The sequence below is a fragment of the Leptinotarsa decemlineata genome, unplaced genomic scaffold (genome assembly GCF_025532065.1).
Source record: "Leptinotarsa decemlineata unplaced genomic scaffold, Ldec_3_MD MMD2_tig00026307_RagTag_RagTag, whole genome shotgun sequence".
Classification (NCBI taxonomy): Eukaryota; Metazoa; Arthropoda; class Insecta; order Coleoptera; family Chrysomelidae; genus Leptinotarsa; species Leptinotarsa decemlineata.
The window spans coordinates 4,254,900-4,273,693 of NW_027412681.1; the positions used below are offsets into that span (position 1 = coordinate 4,254,900).

Below are 18,794 nucleotides of genomic sequence, written 5' to 3' on the forward strand. Positions count from 1 at the left end.
TATTTCTCTTTTCATTATGATCTCCTACCACGTAGTAACGGCTATATCCATCAATTTATTAATATCGAGTTATTGGAAGGACTTTATTGCCGCTGATTATATCGATAGATAATGTTAAAGATCAGCCTAAAGCAATCGGAAATGCATGACTGATTTTAATCGCTTCAGTTCAGTTTCATTATACTCGTATCTGTATCTGTAGAGTAGGGAGGGTGAATGTAGGCCCACAGCACTTAGGTCACATGTGACCCATTGTACATCCTCCCTAGGAGTTGTCCTCCTAGGTCATCGTCCATCCTGTCCTTTCCAGGAAGGTTGACAGGTCTCTGGGAAACATCTCTTTTATATCGGCAGGTGTAGGCTAAGATTCGCCTAACACACTCTCTTTTTGACGATAACTCCGGACATTTGCATAGGACATATCCAACAGTGTTTCATCTTCCTGTTCACACGTCCTGCATAGAGGTGTGTCCACTAGCCCAATATTATGGAGGTGTTTTCTTAGTTAACAGTGGCCAGTCAGAAATCCTACTCTTAGGCGTAGATTTTTCCTGGTCATTGCTAGATGTTTCTTCGGCGCCAGTTTCCCAGGGTCGCCCAAGGTGATGCTGGCAAGATTACACCCTTTGATTTCGTCCCATCTCTTTAAGGATTGAGCATGAGTATAACATTTGACTAGTTCCGCAATTGTCGAAGTCATCAGGCTGAGGTGCCACTGGGTCCTAAAATTCTTAGTCCAGCCGCTTCCTCGGCTAAAGAGTCAGCGATGCGATTACCTTTACTCCTGTCGTGCCCTTTAATCCACCACAGGATAATGTTATTATCTACCGAGGCTTTGGCTAGCTCTTGGTATCACTCTAGTACTAGCTCTGAGGTAACACGTTGTCCGTTCAAAGCTAATAGGGCTTTGTCTGCGTTTGTAATCTGTTTCGCTAACAAAAATATCGAAGTCGCATTCGAAAGAATGCGTTTCAATTTGAATTCAAAAGTATGCCTATCGGTCTTGCTACGACTGGCGCTTCTTGGCAGCGTTGATATACGCAATTCCGATTAGTATCGAGTTCGAAGGAATTTTTTGCCGCTTACTGAATTTAATCGCTTCAGTTCAGTTTCATTATACTCGTTCAAAGAAATGTCTGACAATTTTTGAATCGTAGTGAAACAGTGATGGTTTTTTGAATAGCATTGAACATGTTCTGAAATGTTTGGAACTTTTGGTGTAGTAATGAATGTTACTGGAGTTTTTTCCCAACACCAAACGGTTATTTTAACACCTAGACACGTGTTTCGAAACATGTATCGGGGTGTTAAAATAACGGTTTTGTGTCGTGGAAAAATTCCAGTAATAAGCATTGAACAATTGCAAAAATATAATAGTGGACTGTATTGTATTATAACATTAATAATTCATCAACACTAGATACTGTTTCCATTGGAGGAATAAATGTTCCCAATGGTGAACTTTCCTTAAGGAAACAAAGTACATTAGGGTTTGTATTAACATTTGAACAGCGGAACCAATTTAGGAATATAATAAGTATCCATTGGGACGAACATATATACCTACTCCAATCATCTTAGTAAGTTCACCTCGGAATTTGAGATACCCAGCTATAAACACCTATAAACTTGTATATTCACATTCCAAAAGTTGTCTCAAAATCTATATACGGTAGGGTATACGGAGCTATTAAAATTTAAGGATAAAGGTCACAAATACCTCGTTTCCTATGGGTTTTTCGCTATTCTTATTATTCATTATCAATGTTGTAGAGGATTCCCTATAACTTTTATTTCAATTTTTTTTTCAGTATTTCAAATCATGCCCTAAACAAGTTTGAACTTGATAATAAATACGATTGAAATATTGGTCAGCTGCTGCACTTGTTTGTGGAATATTTGATAACTGCACAGTTCTGTAGACTTGACTTAATATCATAATGAAGATAATGGATACTGTCCACTTATTTTGAAGCATTACAGACTGTCAACAAGATTTGAATTTCATTATCAATTGATCTTTGAACCGGGCATTATCAATTTGATCTTTGAACCGGGCAGTTTTTTTTTCAAATGCTGCTGCAAGTTGAGCCACATTCGGCAGTTTCTCAAACGCTTTCAAAAACGTTTTTGTCACTTTTCAGGAATATAATTAAAATGTAATTAAAGTTTGTCTCTTAATTCCACAAGCCAACAAAAAAAAATTGCGACTAATATTATAATGGTTATACATGAGAGTTTAAAGCATCCTGATTGCGACTTCAACATCAACAATTTTCCATCACGTAAAGATTTTAAGGAAATATAAGATAAAACAAGAAAAAAACAATATATTTTGAGAATAACAGACTTTATTTACAATACACATGAAAAAAGCATTCAAATGATGTAGTCTTTTGTCCATAACCTTTTTGCCCATGTTTACTTTCGTTTATATGTTACATCGTTTTCAGTCATAAGGAACCAACAATAGCCCCCCATCATTACTGCATCCCATCTGCTTTGGTAACGTTGCTCAATTTTCAAAATGTCTTGGTGGAACCTTTCCCCTTGTTCGTCACTGACAGCACCAAAATTCAAATGGGAGTGCAAGAAACGGATTTTGAGAGACATGCGACATCCCATTCTGCAGTAGTGTTCAAGTAGTTCTACAACTGTTTCGTAATTTTCCACTTCCTTGTTTCCTAAAAACTCCAAAACAATTATTTTGGAAGAACTCCACGCAGCTAATTCAAAATTACTTAATTTTTAATCAAACTGTTGATCACTTAGTAGTTTTCTATTTTGTGGTCCAACAAATATACCTTCCTTGAGCTTTACGTCATTTAATTATGGAAAAACGTGTTTAAGATCTTTAAACACATCACTTTCTCTGTCTAATGATTTTGCAAAATTTTTCATTAACCTCAGTTTAATGTGTAATGGAGGTAACAAAGCGTTTTTGGGATTAACAAGAGGTATATTATTCACGTTAGCTTGACCTGGAATATATTTATCTCTCGGAGGCCATTATTTTACTTGATAATGGCTCTGTGTTGCCCTACTGTTCCAAAGGCAAAGAAAACAGCAAAACTTCTTTAATCCGCCCTGAAGACCTAGTAATAGTCCTGACTTTTAGGTTACCATATATTTTCCACTTAAACGTATTATAACTTGTTGCATTTAGAATAAGTGACATACTTTCGCGTGTTTCCTTCATGCAACTACATGTGCAAGAGGAATAGAGGGTCTTTTGTTACCATTATGGAGCAGAACGGCTTTTAAACTTGTTTTAGACGCTGTGTTGTTAGATTTTAAACAATTTCATCGATTTAGGGAAAAAGCAAATTTGAAATGTGTTCATTAAATTTTTGTGAAAAAATCTTACGTGTTAGGAAATTTTTACTATTATTTTCACATTTAGGGACCCAAAATTAACAAAACACTGCTTTTAGCATTACAGTCGTAAATTGGCTGTAAACTAGTGTAATAATTAAACTTTATATGGGCTGTTTTTAACAGGGACTAACGGTTGACCTTAACGCTCTAACAACGCGTTTTCCTCCCTCTATATCTCGAAAATGATTCAATGTATAAAAAACTCGTTGGAACAAAAGATGTATGGAATTCAATCCTCTACAATATTTATAATGAATATAAATAGCGAAAACCCCATAGGAAACGAGATATTTGCAAAAATGTGCAAAAAGTCGATTTTTGTGACCTTTGACCTTAGATTTTAATGGTTGCGTACACCCTACTATATGTAGGATTCGTGACAACTTTTAGGATGTGAAAATTCAAGTTTATACGAGTTTATAGCTGGGTATCTCAAATTACGGGAGAGTCACCTAATTTTGACTAAGATGACTGGACCAATATGGATACTTGAAGATCCTTTCACATATTTTTATCATCTCCATGCTTGAAGACATCGACGTGTTCTAAACTCGAATGGCCAACTTTACTTTTTCTTTTGATTTTTATCGAGCTTATTTTATTTAATAGGACAGGAAATAACCCGGTTTCCACGTTCATTACCGAGAGAGGTGAAACACCGACAAGAAAACACTTCTGGGTGCGTCCTTTTTCCGGCATATTTGGCGCAACCTTGCGTAAAACGATCGATCGTCCGGTGACGATAAAACAAGAAATTCCGACGCCAATTTGATGCATGACTGCAAGGTTGAAAGCGAAAGAATGGAAGAACGCGCGATTTCCGTGACGAGAATACGGCCGTTCCATGTTCGAGGTGAACATTAAAAATCCATTTGCGAGCCCACCCTAGTTGTGAGGCACCAAATCGAGTGTACAATAGCACTTTTTCTTCTACATAAATGTGCATCGTCTTCAATTGTTAGTGCGGTGGTCTGACAACGATCGCAGTTATCCGTTTTATTTTTGGGTTTGTTGTTTTCTGGGACAGCAGAAAGCTGTAAAGTCATAAATAGACTATTAGTCAAGTTGGGCGAGCAATAATAACGCAGTTTAATAAACCATCAAACCAGTCAGTTTTGTTCCCATTCAATTGAATATGTGTACCAATATTCGATACATTTTATGTTTCTCTACGTATCTCGTGATTTGTATCGCTCAAAGCACTAAGTACTCTCGTCTGTTTCCTGGCATGTTTCTCCAATATTATTTGTTTATTATTGATCCATTTCCTGACCTGGTTCTGTATACATTATTTTATCACTTCAATAACTAGTTGAGGGCCTATATCTGGAGTTGAGGATACGTGTCTGACACACCCAGCAAACTTTTCATTTCCTTTGGTTCTTGGTTTTTCTGGTTTTCAGTTCTTCATAGTTCCAGTGTTAATCTTCGGTTTATCAGTTAATTGAGTATAAACTAGTGAATAATCTGGTTGACTTTTGTTTGAAGGAGGTTGACAATGTTTCGTGGTGTATTTCATCAGTTCGGACTTCCATTGTCTAATATAACATAAATTGATTTGAAATCCCTGAAAAAAATAAAAAGATTAACCGAAAATAACAGTTTTATCGAAATAAAAAACTGAAATTACTAGGAAATAACATACAAGCTACAACCAGAAAATAAAAAATTGAAATATTAATGAAAGCTGAAAATTAAAAAGTATTATTAACAAAAATGAAAAATGAAAATAAAAATTAAAAGATTCCAAACCAACGTAACTTGTTACGTCACGACGCGACGTTTCGATTGTTAGTATCCACAATCGTCTTCGGGTGATGAGTGATAACCTTGTAATTTCTGTTTTTTGTTTTAATAAAATTGTCATTTTTGGTTAATCTTTTTATTTTTTTCAGGGATTTTGAATCAATTTATAATATACAGGGTGTTCCTTAAACACATGCTAATATTTAAGGAGGTAATTCTTAGACCCATTTTAAGAAAAAAACTTCCTATGGACGTATGTCCTAAACGCCTTAACTTTTGAGATACAAGGTGGCAAAGTTTTCAAAAATAATCAGTTTTTTAATAATAACTGAGATAATTTTGTAGACATCTTTGGCATATTTGGTACATATGTTCCATGCTTCAAGGCGCATTTTCTGATGTACACAAATTTGTATTTTTTCAAACAGTGGCATCCCTACGGGTTTCGCATTGAATATTTTTGGGGAAAAAGTAGTACGCCAATGCTTTCTTTTCAAAATAAAATAATTTTTAAAATCCTCATTTATTTTTGAGAAAATTTGATCTCTTGGTATTTCTTTGTCCGACGCATGATTTTCACTCAAAAAAATAAAAATCGACAGAAAGCAAATTAAGAAATTAGATCAATTCTAAAATGAATGAGAATCTGAAAATTGCTTCATAACGCATTACCGTCCTGGTAGAAAAAATGGGCCTATTAGATGATCACCTATAATTCCTGCCCATACATTAACCGAAAATTGGTGTTGGAAACGGGTTTCGGTTATTGCATGGGGATTTTCTTCAGCCCACACATGATTGTTATGGAAATTTTGAATGGCATTCCGAGAAAAATTTGCTTCGTCTGTGAACAAAATTTGTGTCTCAAACTGCGGATTTAGTGCAATACTTTGTAGATACCACTGACTGAAGTTCACACGATGTGGAAAATCTCTGGGGAGTAATGACTGCACTCTTGAAATATGGTATGGGTATAACAAAAAATCAACCAAAATACGCCAAACAATTTGATGACAAATATCCAGAGTTCTAGCGATCTTCCTCGTACTCGTCTCAGGATGTTCCTCAATTTCTTGCAGCACCGCTTCCTCAATTTCAGGAATTCTTACTACACGAGGTCTACCTTCCGGAGTCCCTTTCTTGAAACTACCAGTTTCCCCAAGTAGACGATGAATATTTGAAAAGCTTCGGCTATTTGGTAAGGCACGATTAGGATATCTTTCCTGATAAATGCGCCTGGCTTCTGTTGCATTACCATCGGCAAGGCCATATACGTAATGCATTTGCACCATTTCCGCATTCGTATAATTTACCATATTTACTGATATTCAGAAAAACAGCGGACTACCAAAATAACTTCAATAACACTTCAAAATCAATCAGAACGCGCTGTGACAGTTTTTAACACCAACACCTTACTTTAAACCAACATCAATATTAGCTACTGAAGTTTGTACATACAGAGAATTCGTTTTTTATTGCTATGGTGGGTACGCTGTTTTTTCTGCTTTTAATCTTTAAAAGAAATCACATATCGACAAACTCCATATTTCCAAGAGGTGCAGTAAATAAATTCTGCTACACGTCATTTATTCCAGGAACTAAATTTATGTTTTCAAAAATTATTAAGCGGTGCTGCGTTATGACATAATTTTAATTGAGAACAGTGCATCTGACAACAAACAAATACCTTTTAGATCCTCAATTATTTTGCAACAAATCTGATCTCTTAGTTTGCTTTCAGTCGATGCACGATACCGCATCAGATTTTTAAGGAATTTATCCTTAAGTAAAGCGATTTTTAATTTTTTGAGCGAAAACCATGCGTCGGACAAAGAAAACCCAGCAAATTAAATGTGCTCAAAAATGTATGGAGATTTTAAAAATAATTTTTAATTCAAGATAAAGCAGTGGCGTAATATTTTTTTCGCCAAAAATATACATGTCAAAACTCGTACGTACGCCACTGGCAGAGAAAATTAAGAAAATTGTACATCAGAAAATGCGCCTTGAGGCATGGAACATATGTACCAAATATGCCAAAGATGTCTACAAAATTATCTCAGTTATTATTAAAAAACTGATTATTTTTGAAAACTTTGCCACCCTGTATCTCAAAAGTTAAGGCGTTTAGGACATACGTCCATAGGACGTTTTTTCCTTAAAATGGGTCTAAGAATTACCTCCTTAAATATTAGCATGTTTTTAAGGAACACCCTGTATTTGACAATGGAAGTTCGAACTGATGAAATAATCTGGTTGACAGTCCCAAACTACTCTCCCACTTCAACTTTCATGTTCTACGAATTAATTCTAGAAATGAACTGACTTTTTATCTACCAAATTCTAGAACAAACATATTACTCAAGTCACCAGTTGTTGCAATGAGCAAACTCTACAATCAACTCTGTGAAAATCTCGACATTTATTATGAACCTATTGGGCAAGTTAAGAACCATGTTGAGAAAGACAGGGATAATTACAATACAAAAGAAGAGGCAATGAACATTAATGAGGTCTGGATACCTGTCCTTAAAGGTACACAAACAAGGTCAGGTAATCCATTTAAGAGAAACCATGCGACCCTCATTAATCTATACTTGAAAAGGAAGGATTTTCAAATATTCCGACTGGGAAGTCCCCCTGGGGATAAAAGGGGCGCGTTTACATATGAAAATTACATTTTTATCACTGGTTCTCCATACTGCTATATTTTCTGAGGCTAAAACTTTGTGTGTAGGTTCGTTTTATGTTGTAGATGTGCAATAAGAAAGGATTTTGGAATATTCCAACTGGGGCGCCAGTCGTGTGGGTAAAGGCGCGTTCATAAAATAAAGTTACCTTTTCATTCATACTATTTCTCCGTACCACTGTATTTTTGGAGGCTGAAATTTTATATGTAGAATCGTTTTATGTTGTAGATATGCAAAAAGAAAGGATTTTCAAATATTCCAACTGGGGCCCACCCACCGGCGATAAAAGGGGCGAGTTTACATATGAAAATTACTTTCCCATCGCTGTTTCTCCGTGCTGCTATATTTTCTGAGGCTGAAATTTTGTATGTGGGTTCGTTTTATGTTATAGATGTGCAATAAGAAAGAATATTCCAAGTGAGACACCAGCCGCGAGGAAATAGTCCCGTTCATAAAGTGAAGTTATCTTTTCATAACTATTTCGCTGAACCACTGTATTTTCGGAGGCTGAAATTTCATATGTAGGTTCGTTTTATGTTGTAGATGTGTTATAAGAAAGAATTTTCAAATTCTCTAACTGGGGCGTTAGCCGCGGAGAAAAAAGGCGTGCCCATAAAATAAAATTTTATTTTCATCACTGTTTCTTTATGCCCTTAAATTTCCGGTGGGTGAAATTATATTCAGTATCAGAATTGCACCCGTGCGGAGCTGGGGCGGTTCGCTAGTAATAATATGAAACAAGAGTCAAATACCAGCTACGTAGTTAATGCGGTCGGAACGACGGGAGAAACAACTTTAGCACCAACTCGGCCACTGCGACCGTTACCACATCGCTCTTGGTAATGTCTGCCGCAGTAGTAGACGAAACGTCAGGCATGAAACCCTGGAGACTACGGACAAAAAAACAGAAAATAGCTTGCACACATTATCTCCGCCCGTGAATGTTCACATTCTTTCCTGTATAAGGTTTGCAAGATAACGAAATGTATCTTTCAATTGTCCAATCATTGTAGAAAATTCATCATAAAAGAAAAATAATTGTCCTGCCCCCAGTAATTTTGAAGTTATACAAATAGTTGAAGCATTCTTCCCTCTTCTTGACGACATTCATCACTTCCTTTCATTAATTGCTAACAGCAAACCGGAACCATTGAAAAAGCAGCGGATAAGATCTTGAAATATATTGAAGATGCATAAATTATTAGCGATTGTATGAAAGTAGGCGCCGGACGATGGTAATGAAGTATTTCTCATTCGCAGTTTCGTAATTTGTCTTCGCTTCGATGAAAGAAAAAAACTTCCTGTCTTTCATCGATAGATCAGGATTATAATTAGTTCGTTAAGAATGCGCGCCCCCGGGCTTTAATAGTAATGAGTTTATTTGCCGGATGGGTAGACGGCGGTGTTTTTGCTTGTACAGTTAGCTCGATACGAATGTACGGTGAAGTAAATGATTGGTTGTTTTTACTTAGGAACTTATGAGGCTCAGTGAATAGTTGAAGCGGAGAGTTATACAGGGTGTCAATTTAAAAGCTTTCAACTCGTAATATCTTCCTTCCAGCAAACAATATGAGAAATCGAAAAAGTAGGTCAATTTTATTGTCAAGGGGGCAGACATCCAGGACTATTTGTTACCCTCTATTTTTCGGAAAATGCTCGTGAAAAAATAAGTCAGGGTACCATTGGAAGCAGAATTGAACGCCCATCAAAATGATGTGCCACTCGACCCCCCTTCCTATTTGAAATTCTAAGGGTAAAATCTACCCCTCCTAGGGGGTTGAACCACGAGTTCTATAATTAGTCTTTGAAAGTGTCCCCATTGACAATAAAATTGAGCTGTCTTTTCGATTCCTATATTGTTCACTGGAAGGAGGATATTAAAGGTGGGACGTTTTCTAATTCACACCCTGTATATGGAAGGAAATGGAAACCGGGGGTGAAAACAATTTCTCAAAAAGTATCTTTGGATATTATCGGAAAGTAACAAAAATGAATTATCTATATGAGCTTATCGACAGTAGAAACTTGTCATACAATTTTAAATTGTTAGCAAACATAATTTTGAACGTTACTCTGTTTTTTTTTTTCGAAACAATAGCAGATTTTTATGTGAATAAATTAGTTTACATATTCACTGTCATGAATGTAAGGTAATAAGTCGAAAATAAATGAGTTTTCGATAAACATTTCATAGGAAAAAGTTTTTTATTTTGACGAGATCCACCACATACTTAAGTTTTTGTAATGTTCTCAGCAACTTCACTTAGCGCCTTTGGAGCTAAGTAATATGCATCGTTATAGAAAGTTGTAAAACTTATAAATATCCCGAAAATGATCAGCTCCGGCGTTGTTGAGGAAGTTTACCTTTTTTACTTGGAAAAAGTGTGGGAATTAGGTTTTTTCATTAACATTACCAAAAGTTTACTGTCAAAAAAGTTAGGACAATTTGAAATAAATATTGACAGTATACGTAGCGCCCTCTACATGTTACATGAAAATTAATACGAATTTATGATTTCTTATGTCAGAAAAACTCCGGGTATAGTAGGTTCCACGGTATATGATATTAGCTGAATGATTGTAATAAAACCAATTAGACCCTTGTAAAACCCGAATCAAATAATGGGAAGACAATCACAAAATTTCACTACACTACACTATACCACACAATAGTATTGAACCAGGTAGTTCAACTGCAATAAACTACCTGGTTTTAAGTCAATACAATTTAGATCTATACCAAATTTCATGAAAACAACTCATTTTTTGCAAGTTATTTTTTAAAAACGAACAAAAAAATTTAATTTCAACTCATTGTATCTCCGAAACGAAGCATTTCCGGACACCAGTTTATATAGACCTTTTTTTCTTGAAATTGTCTAAGGAATAGTTTAACGTACTTATGTTACACTCTGTATATGTAAAACTTCAAGTAGTTGGTTTTCATTGAAAAACTTTGTGTTTCATCTTTCCTCGAATTTTTATTCGATACTTTGATAAGCTGTCGCGAATGATAGGAAGCGTTGTCAAGAACTATTATATTATTCGCATCCAACCCATCCTTTACTTCCTCCGCAAAGCACAATGATTAGTCGCGATCCTTTGTTTGCAGGCATGTTAGGTGTACACATTCTCGGACCAACAGTCCACCCTTTCGTAATTGTGTCGTGAGTGTCATACCACGTTTCGTCCAAATAGAAAATTTTCCGTTGTTCTTGTCTATATTTAGTTATTTGTTCTATGTATTTGTTACTAAATTCCACTATTCTTCTGCTTCCCATAACTGCTTGACATTTTTTTATTATTTTAAATCTAAATTCTAGTTTCTTTATCCAATTCTGAAGAGTTTTATCACAGCAGCTCACGTTATGGCCGGAAGTATTCAATTTCTTCCTTATGATTTCAGTTGTGGGAATCTCATTGCTGTTGTAACAGTCGTATATTTATTTATTTATTTATTTATTATCCACACAAGCTATTACAGCCTAATTACATGGATAAAAAAATTAAAGTTCATATAATCCTTGAAATACTTATGAATATATAAAACTAATAAAATAATAAAATATGTACCAGAATTGAAGAGGGAAATACTGCTTAAATAGGTAAATTTAACATATTTTCCAAAATTTTTTGGCGGAATGCTGATTGGGAAAGTGTCCAATCAAAATCTATTGATATATTCAAACTATTGACTAACTTTTAGTAAGGATATTAGTGGTGCTTTCGTTGCGGTACTGATTTTATTAGATGCACTTTTAAAGGTTTTGGTAATCCTGTATCGCATAGCATTTTGCATTCATAAGGTTTGTTTTTGACCATTTTACGTACAGTTGAGAAAAAAATTTCGGTCGAATCTGATGTTTTTTGTAATAGTTTTTTTTCCTCGAAACCAAACTTGAGATGTGGATTCTTGTATACTTTGAAACATACTCTCTGTGTTTCAATATTCAAATGCATCCGAATCTTATTCACTGGTATCTCTTTTTCGGATTGTTCACCATCGCTATTGGAATCACTACATAGGAAAAACTCTGCGTTGTTATCACACTCGTTATAACTATCAGTACTTGTCCAAGGACGCCACATTTTAAACAGATAACAAAATTTTTAAGTAATTATAACTGCACTAACATCGAATTTCAACACTCAAATCGCGATCAGTTCCTGAACTGAATACGACGGCGATAACCAAGGCCGCATTCCCTGATTTCTATTCGTCACCGTAACATGACTTCAAATTTAATTTTATGACTCTTCAGCCAATCATAAAACTCGGTTATTAACAATTAGGTATCCAAAACGAACTGTCAAGTCTACAGTCTACGCGGACTAGTTCGCTGCCGGTTCATTTCTATGTATTGTTTTCTTTTGGCCTTTGAGAGTGCCTCCAACTTTAAATGTGCACAATATCGTTTACTTCGACTATACCCTCTTTTCAGAAGCGACTAGGCCGCAGCCTTCAGGTCCAGGTACTGCTTATTTTTTATGCACTCACGGAGGTGAAAACATCTTCCCACTGCTGTATGTGACGTGTTCCGTTCGTTTGAAATAGAATGTAAAATATAAAGTTGCTTCGTCGGTTATTTCCCTGCTTTAAAAATTTTAGTTTGGTTTTCTTTCAGTTTCAAAGTTATCCACCCCTTCCATCGTGTGAGCCGTATTGCATGTAATACAAATTCACGTCACGCTATCCTAGTTTGCGGCACTGTGAAACATTATTCGAGCGCATTACGCTAACCGTAATCAAGTTACGTACTCGTACTTGAAACCCAGTTGCAGTCGACGAAAGGCCTCTATTCGATTCAGTTCTGCACATACCAATGACAATTGGATGTCGTTTTATCGGAATGATATGGCACTCGCACTCGCCGATTTTAAAGTGGAATCATACTTTGATGAAGAGTTGCCTCAGAGAGGGTCGATATTCCACAAGGATCAGTTCTGGGAGAACTATTCAGTAGGACCGTTAGTTTAAGGGGGAGATGTTATTTTTACCACTGGCGGTTACGCTGAATCCTTTAAATGTTGAGAGATCATAATTTGAGTATTAATAATAGAGAGAAGATGTAGTAAAGTGCATAGAAGAAAGTGTTCCAACATAAACGGTGGTGTTCAATTCTTTGAAGATAGCTTCAAATGGAGGCTAGTTTCTTCTGAATCATACCTAACCAATATCATAACATATGGTTACGTATTTCTCTGCCAAAGAAGTATTTTGAGAAGTTTTTGGGTGTCTCAGAAATCTCAGTACTACAGAAGAATTGTAATTGGCTATAAGTACCAAGGTATAATTCATTTCCAGAAAGGTTGATTTAATAGAACAAGACATTTTGACGTCAGGGCCGTCAGGGACGCTGGCACCGTCCATTATTGTAATGTAAAGTAATGCAAAGGAAATTGAAAGGAGATTATCATCGAAAGTTCCACCATTAATGTTACCGATTGACATTAAAAACACAGAAGCTACTTCCTGTGCTTGATCGTCATATAATAAAGGTTCTTGTTCCCAACATTTCGTCTATACATTATCAGGGGCGATGAGATAACGGGTGCAGTATTCTAGTTTTCGTCACAGAGCATACAACTTGGGACTGGGACTGAGCACTGTGCTTCATCTCCTTCGATAATATCGACCGCTGTTATAGACTGAACGTTAGATATCAAAAAACCTGTCGACCACAGCCAACAATCCCTCCGGCTATCACAGCTCGAATTCTTTGAATATCGAACAGTTTTCGTAAATGATGTTCTCATGATTTATTTAATGTTTTCCCCGACTGATCCGATATTTCTTTTGTTCGCAGGGATAAAATGCAGCGTGAGGAGTTATCGGGCGCCGCGGGGCAGGGACTCGGCGGCGGGGCCCGGACTAGCCCGGCATGGCGACCCCAATGAGATCCAGCTCGCAAGAAGCGGGCCACCACCGACCGAGGGTGGCGGACTCCAGCAGGAGCTTGAACGCCACGGCGAAGCCATCAGATCACCACCACCACCAACAGACGATCATCAACAACCAGACCGTTACGACGACAGGTCAGCAGCAGCAGCAACCTTCCAACTTCGAGTACGATGACAACGAGTGGGACATAGGCATTGGCGACCTCATCATCGATTTGGATGCAGACATAGAGAAAACGACCGACGTGGGCATGGCGGCTAATGGCGGCCCGCAGGCCTCCAAAGCTCAGGCCACGGCCAAAATGCATATCGAGCACTCCGCCGTCGCCGACAAGGGCCTTAAGATGAAGATCAAGCGGACGAAACCAGGTACCAAGACCTCCGAGGCTAAGCACGAGATCGTCAAGTCCAACGAGCTGAACGGCGGTGTAGCCGACCAAACCGACCCCAAGCTGCCTCCGCAGAACACGCCAAAGCACCTCGGTGCCGTAGTCCCCCCAACGGCGACCACCCCTGGCCCCCTTGGCTCCGGGAACGGTAAGCGCGGCTCCAGCGGGCACCGCAGAGACAAAGCGCGTGAGAAGCACGCCTCCTCCTCTTCTTCCGGTTCGAACTCTTCCGTTACGTCGTCGTCGACGTCTTCTTCGGTGAAACTCGTCGCGCAAACTCCCAGTGCGGAAATGAACGGTATGATACGCGTGAGCGCGCCTCAAGCGGGACCGCCGCGCAGCACGGGGCCCGGGCCGCCGCAGGGGTCTGTTTCGGGACCGTCTCCTCCGGGTCCGCCGCCTAGCCCGGCCGCGGCGACGGCGCAAGGCTCGGCCGCAAAGCCGGAACAGGCAAAGGTGGCGGCGGCGTCGGGAAGTGGGAGCGGGGCTGTTGCGCAGGCGCAGCAGCTTTCCGCGTCGATGCCGAATACGGACGATAGGAGTTACACGCCGCCTCCGGCGAAGAAGATGAAAACCGAGAACAAGGTGAGTTTTTCTTTGTGAAGCAATGATGAATATATATTTGTGGTTCGGTGAGAAAAAATGATATATAATCAGAAAATTTGAATTGAAGGGGTTATATTTTTAGGAGTGATTAATTTTTTGGGAAAGAAAGTTTTTGGCTTTCTACTACTCCATCTGATACAAAAAAAAGGGATGAGAGAATCTTCCAAAGAAAGGAAGGAAGTAATCAATTTGAAACTCTTTACATGTATAGATACATATATACATGTATAGTTTATACTCTATACATGTATACATGTATAGTATATACTCTATACATGTATATATGTATAGATACATGTATACATGTATAGATACATTTTGTATCAGATGCAGTAGTAGAAAGGCAAAAACTGTCTTTCCCAAAAAATCAGAAAATATTTTGAAACGTTTTCTCATCATTATTATGGAACCTTGTAATGGACCACGTCTTCTTGAACTTAATGTTTTGGGTACCAGGACCTCTGAAACGAGATGAAGAGAAAGGTGGTTGAGTATATGAGAGTGTTACTAACGGGTGATTTTTTAAGAGGTATAGGATTTGATTTTCAAAACAACACAAAAAATTCGAAAAAACTGATGAAATCTTCATTGGAATCGATAGAACGATCAATATAATTTAATATTTAAAGAAGATTTCATGCAAATGTTGTCCGCGGCTCCGCTTTAGATGGCCCATGCGCAAGATCCAATTTTGGTACACTCTTTCTAACATATCGACCGGTATTTCATGTATAAATGCTTCAATATTGGCTTCCAGAGCGTCAGTCGTTGCTGGTTTATCCCTGTAGACATGAGCCTTAACATGACCCCACTAGAAATAATCCAAAGGCGTTAAATCACACCATCGATAAGGCCAATTGACTGGTCCCAAACGTGAGATAAACTGTTCACCGACGGCGGCTCTTAATTGGGCCATTGTTTCGCGTGCCGTGTGGCATGTGGCACCGTCTTGTTGAAACCACATGTCAGGCATGTCCAATTCTTCCATTTCGGGCAATAAAAACTCGTCAATCATCACACGGTAGCGCTCGCCGATAATGCCACCGACCCATAATCCACACCAAACCGTGACTTTTTCGGGATACATCGGTAGCTCTTGCAAAGCTTATGGCTGGTCTCCACTTCAGATGTAGCAATTTTGCTTGTTAACGTATCCATTCAACCAGTAATGAGACTCGTTGCTGAACACAATTTTTCGATAAAAATGTGGATCTTCCTCCAACTTTGTCAGCGCCCATTCACCAAGACTCATTATAGCCAGCACATCCTGACGGGTACCTACCCAGCCACGCACTTCCTTTGCCTTTATTTAATCCTGTCTAAATGTTGGTTCCAAGTCAGTCTGGGGTCTACACTCACTCCCAGATATTTAACATCCCTCGACAGTCATCCCTTCACCTTGGAGTTATAGAGGTCCTAGTTGCTACATCTTGGTCCTTTTGGCGAAGGCTACTTCGGTCGATTTGCATCAGCAGTGTCTGGTGCATGCGTTTCCTCATTGTGGTATTATATTTGCCTGGAATAGGATGACTAAGTCGTCAGCATAGTCCAGCACATTGTACCCATTATAGTCCAGAAGTTCGGATGTTACTGCATATGAGTTCTGATGTTTGCTCTTCTCAAAATAGGCATTGAGACGAAAAATCTTTCAATTGCCTTAGAAGAAACGGATTAACTCTATTAGGGCTCTGAAGTAAAGACTTTATTTATCAGAATACTAAGAGGCTGAAAGACCCATTGCCATGTATTACAAAAAACGATCAGAGATCATGAACTGAGCCATAATAACGTCACCGTCGCACATGTTTTATCGATCCATGGCCTTCTCGTAACGAGCTGGTAGCCGCTCGGGAATGTATAAACAGAGTCATTCATCGGATCGTTGTTACGCTAGTCAATTTATATCATCGATTGCGGCAGCAAATTGTGTTTTGCATATTCATTCGATGTTAACTAACGATCGTAGCAGGTGAACTGGCAGCGGGATTCACGATTCGTATAATTAACAATGCTCAATTACCGTATTAAAATAACTATGTTCGTCGTCGGGTGATGGATTCATTTTCCGAGCGTTGAGTTCGCAGTGCTGGTTTATTTATAATCCAACAAGATTTATTTCAATAGAACCGCCATTTAAAGTTGCTTCTCGCGTAATCTGTTCTAGATCCCACTCAAAAATCGGGTGTGAGGCTTAGCGTAGGATGACGTCCTTTGTTGTTTGTTTTTTTGATACATGTCTGTGAGTATCTCTAGGTCGGTAGGCCCCAAAGACTAAAGCCATTAAAATTCCTCTTAAAAAAAGAAGAAGAGATCTCAACTTCCAGATTTGCCCGAATAAACAGAAGACATTGATTTCAAAACGAAAAAGATGGGAGAGCTGCTGCTGCTGTAGTCAGTCGGACCACAAAGTATGCCAAATGATTCACAATCATGGCTAGCGAGGACAATCAGGTATAGAACAATCAGGAATATTAAGCCGTGGTTAAAAGGATCTTGGGAGTCCCTAGGAAATAATTCTCAGAATCAGAAAATTATCCTCAAAATCGAGTTCATAGTGAGCCCTTCGACAATTTTTTTGTCTAAGTAGATATGCATAAGCAGTTCTGACATTCTTTTCAGATAAGTAAGAAGTTGAAAACATCAAAAAAATAGAGACATTTCATTTCAGAAATTTCCCGAACTGCTGTTCATGAAATATTAAATACCCATTGGAACGATAGGTCTCATTAACAACCTTCACGCCGATTGTTGCAAAATGCCCTAACTGCGCACAATACAATTTACCTACAGCATTCGTTGTTGATATTTGGGATCCCAAAGTTAATCTTCATTCGTAAGAAAAGGATTACAGCTTTGTGGGAAAACAATTTTCTCTTTGGCTAAATCCTCTACTTCAGACAAGATCACATGATTGACCCCTTAAACTGTTATTGTTCAATAATACAAAAGGACATTTTGACATTTTTTGTTTTCCTTGAGCTATTAGGCGACATCTCGTGGCAGTGGACGCATCGAATCAGTTGCAGAAAATTCTTCTGTCCAATACGGATGTTCGTTTGTATTAACTCGGCGTTTATTTTATTCAACAACCCCCTTTGTCTCGACTAACCATCAAGAGCCCCTCTTTCAATGAGACTTGATAACAATCAAGCAGAGTGCTGGCAGAATTCCTGATGGAAAACCTAAACCCGCTACCGTCTCTATAACAGTGTAGATAACGAGAATGAGCAGGTGCGCTCTCATGCTTTTAATCGAGATATAACTGATTAAAGGGAGGGGATGGATTTCGAAGGGTGCTGCTCGCTTAATGCTATTCTAATTAATTGAATGTCGCATATGTTTTACATGCTTGGAAGCGTTTCTTCATTAACTCGCTTTTTATAATACATATGTTTAGCGTATTCGCTCATTAATAAATAATTCAATAATCATTGGCATTTTTCTTTCGTTTTCTTTGATCTAAGATAAAAAACACCGACTAATAAACTGTTCGCAAAAGCTCAGCCGGTCTGAGCCGGGGACCTTGCAGGTCCGGACCTGCAAGGTCCCCGGACCTCTCCAATATTGACTGTGGGAATGTGAGAAAGATCTATATTAGAGTTATTATTACTTTAATGCACGAATTGAATTAGTTTGTCGACTATATCTTCCGAGCAAAATTGTATTGAAAATTTGATTGAATATATATAATAGTTCATGAGAAAACCAAACCTGACAGTATACATTATTGATATATCACTGAAATTGAAGTCATAAACAGTTGCGTAACAGACACATCTTACAAGCCCAGCTGGGGCTGTAAGATGTGTCCCATCTTTGAATTTCGGCCCTATCAATTCCTCAATCCAAGACGGATTGAGAAATTGATAGGGCTGAGATTCAAACTTGCCAAGCCCTTGGTAAGTACCGTCACCTGCTTTCAGAAAAATGTATATACTCTGTATCTGTGGAGTAGGGAGGGTGAGTGTAAGCCCACAGCACTTAGGCTACATGTGACCCATTGTACATCCTCCCAAGGAGTTGTCCTTCTAGGTCACCGTCCATCCTGTCCTTTCCAGCCATAGGCTCAGCCCCAATTGAC

The 18,794-nt window shown here is 38.2% G+C and overlaps 1 protein-coding gene across 5 annotated transcripts in view; it reads left to right on the plus strand.

The window, feature by feature from the left end:
• The window catches only part of LOC111516323 (uncharacterized), a 124,398-nt gene that overhangs the window by 38,891 nt on the left and 66,713 nt on the right, over positions 1-18,794 (plus strand). For all 5 annotated transcript variants that reach the window (XM_074181063.1, XM_074181061.1, XM_074181059.1 and 2 more), the window contains one exon: positions 13,625-14,692. In XM_074181063.1, coding sequence (XP_074037164.1) covers positions 13,700-14,692 — 993 coding nt within the window. In that variant the 5' untranslated portion in view covers positions 13,625-13,699. The remainder of the gene's footprint in view (positions 1-13,624; positions 14,693-18,794) is intronic.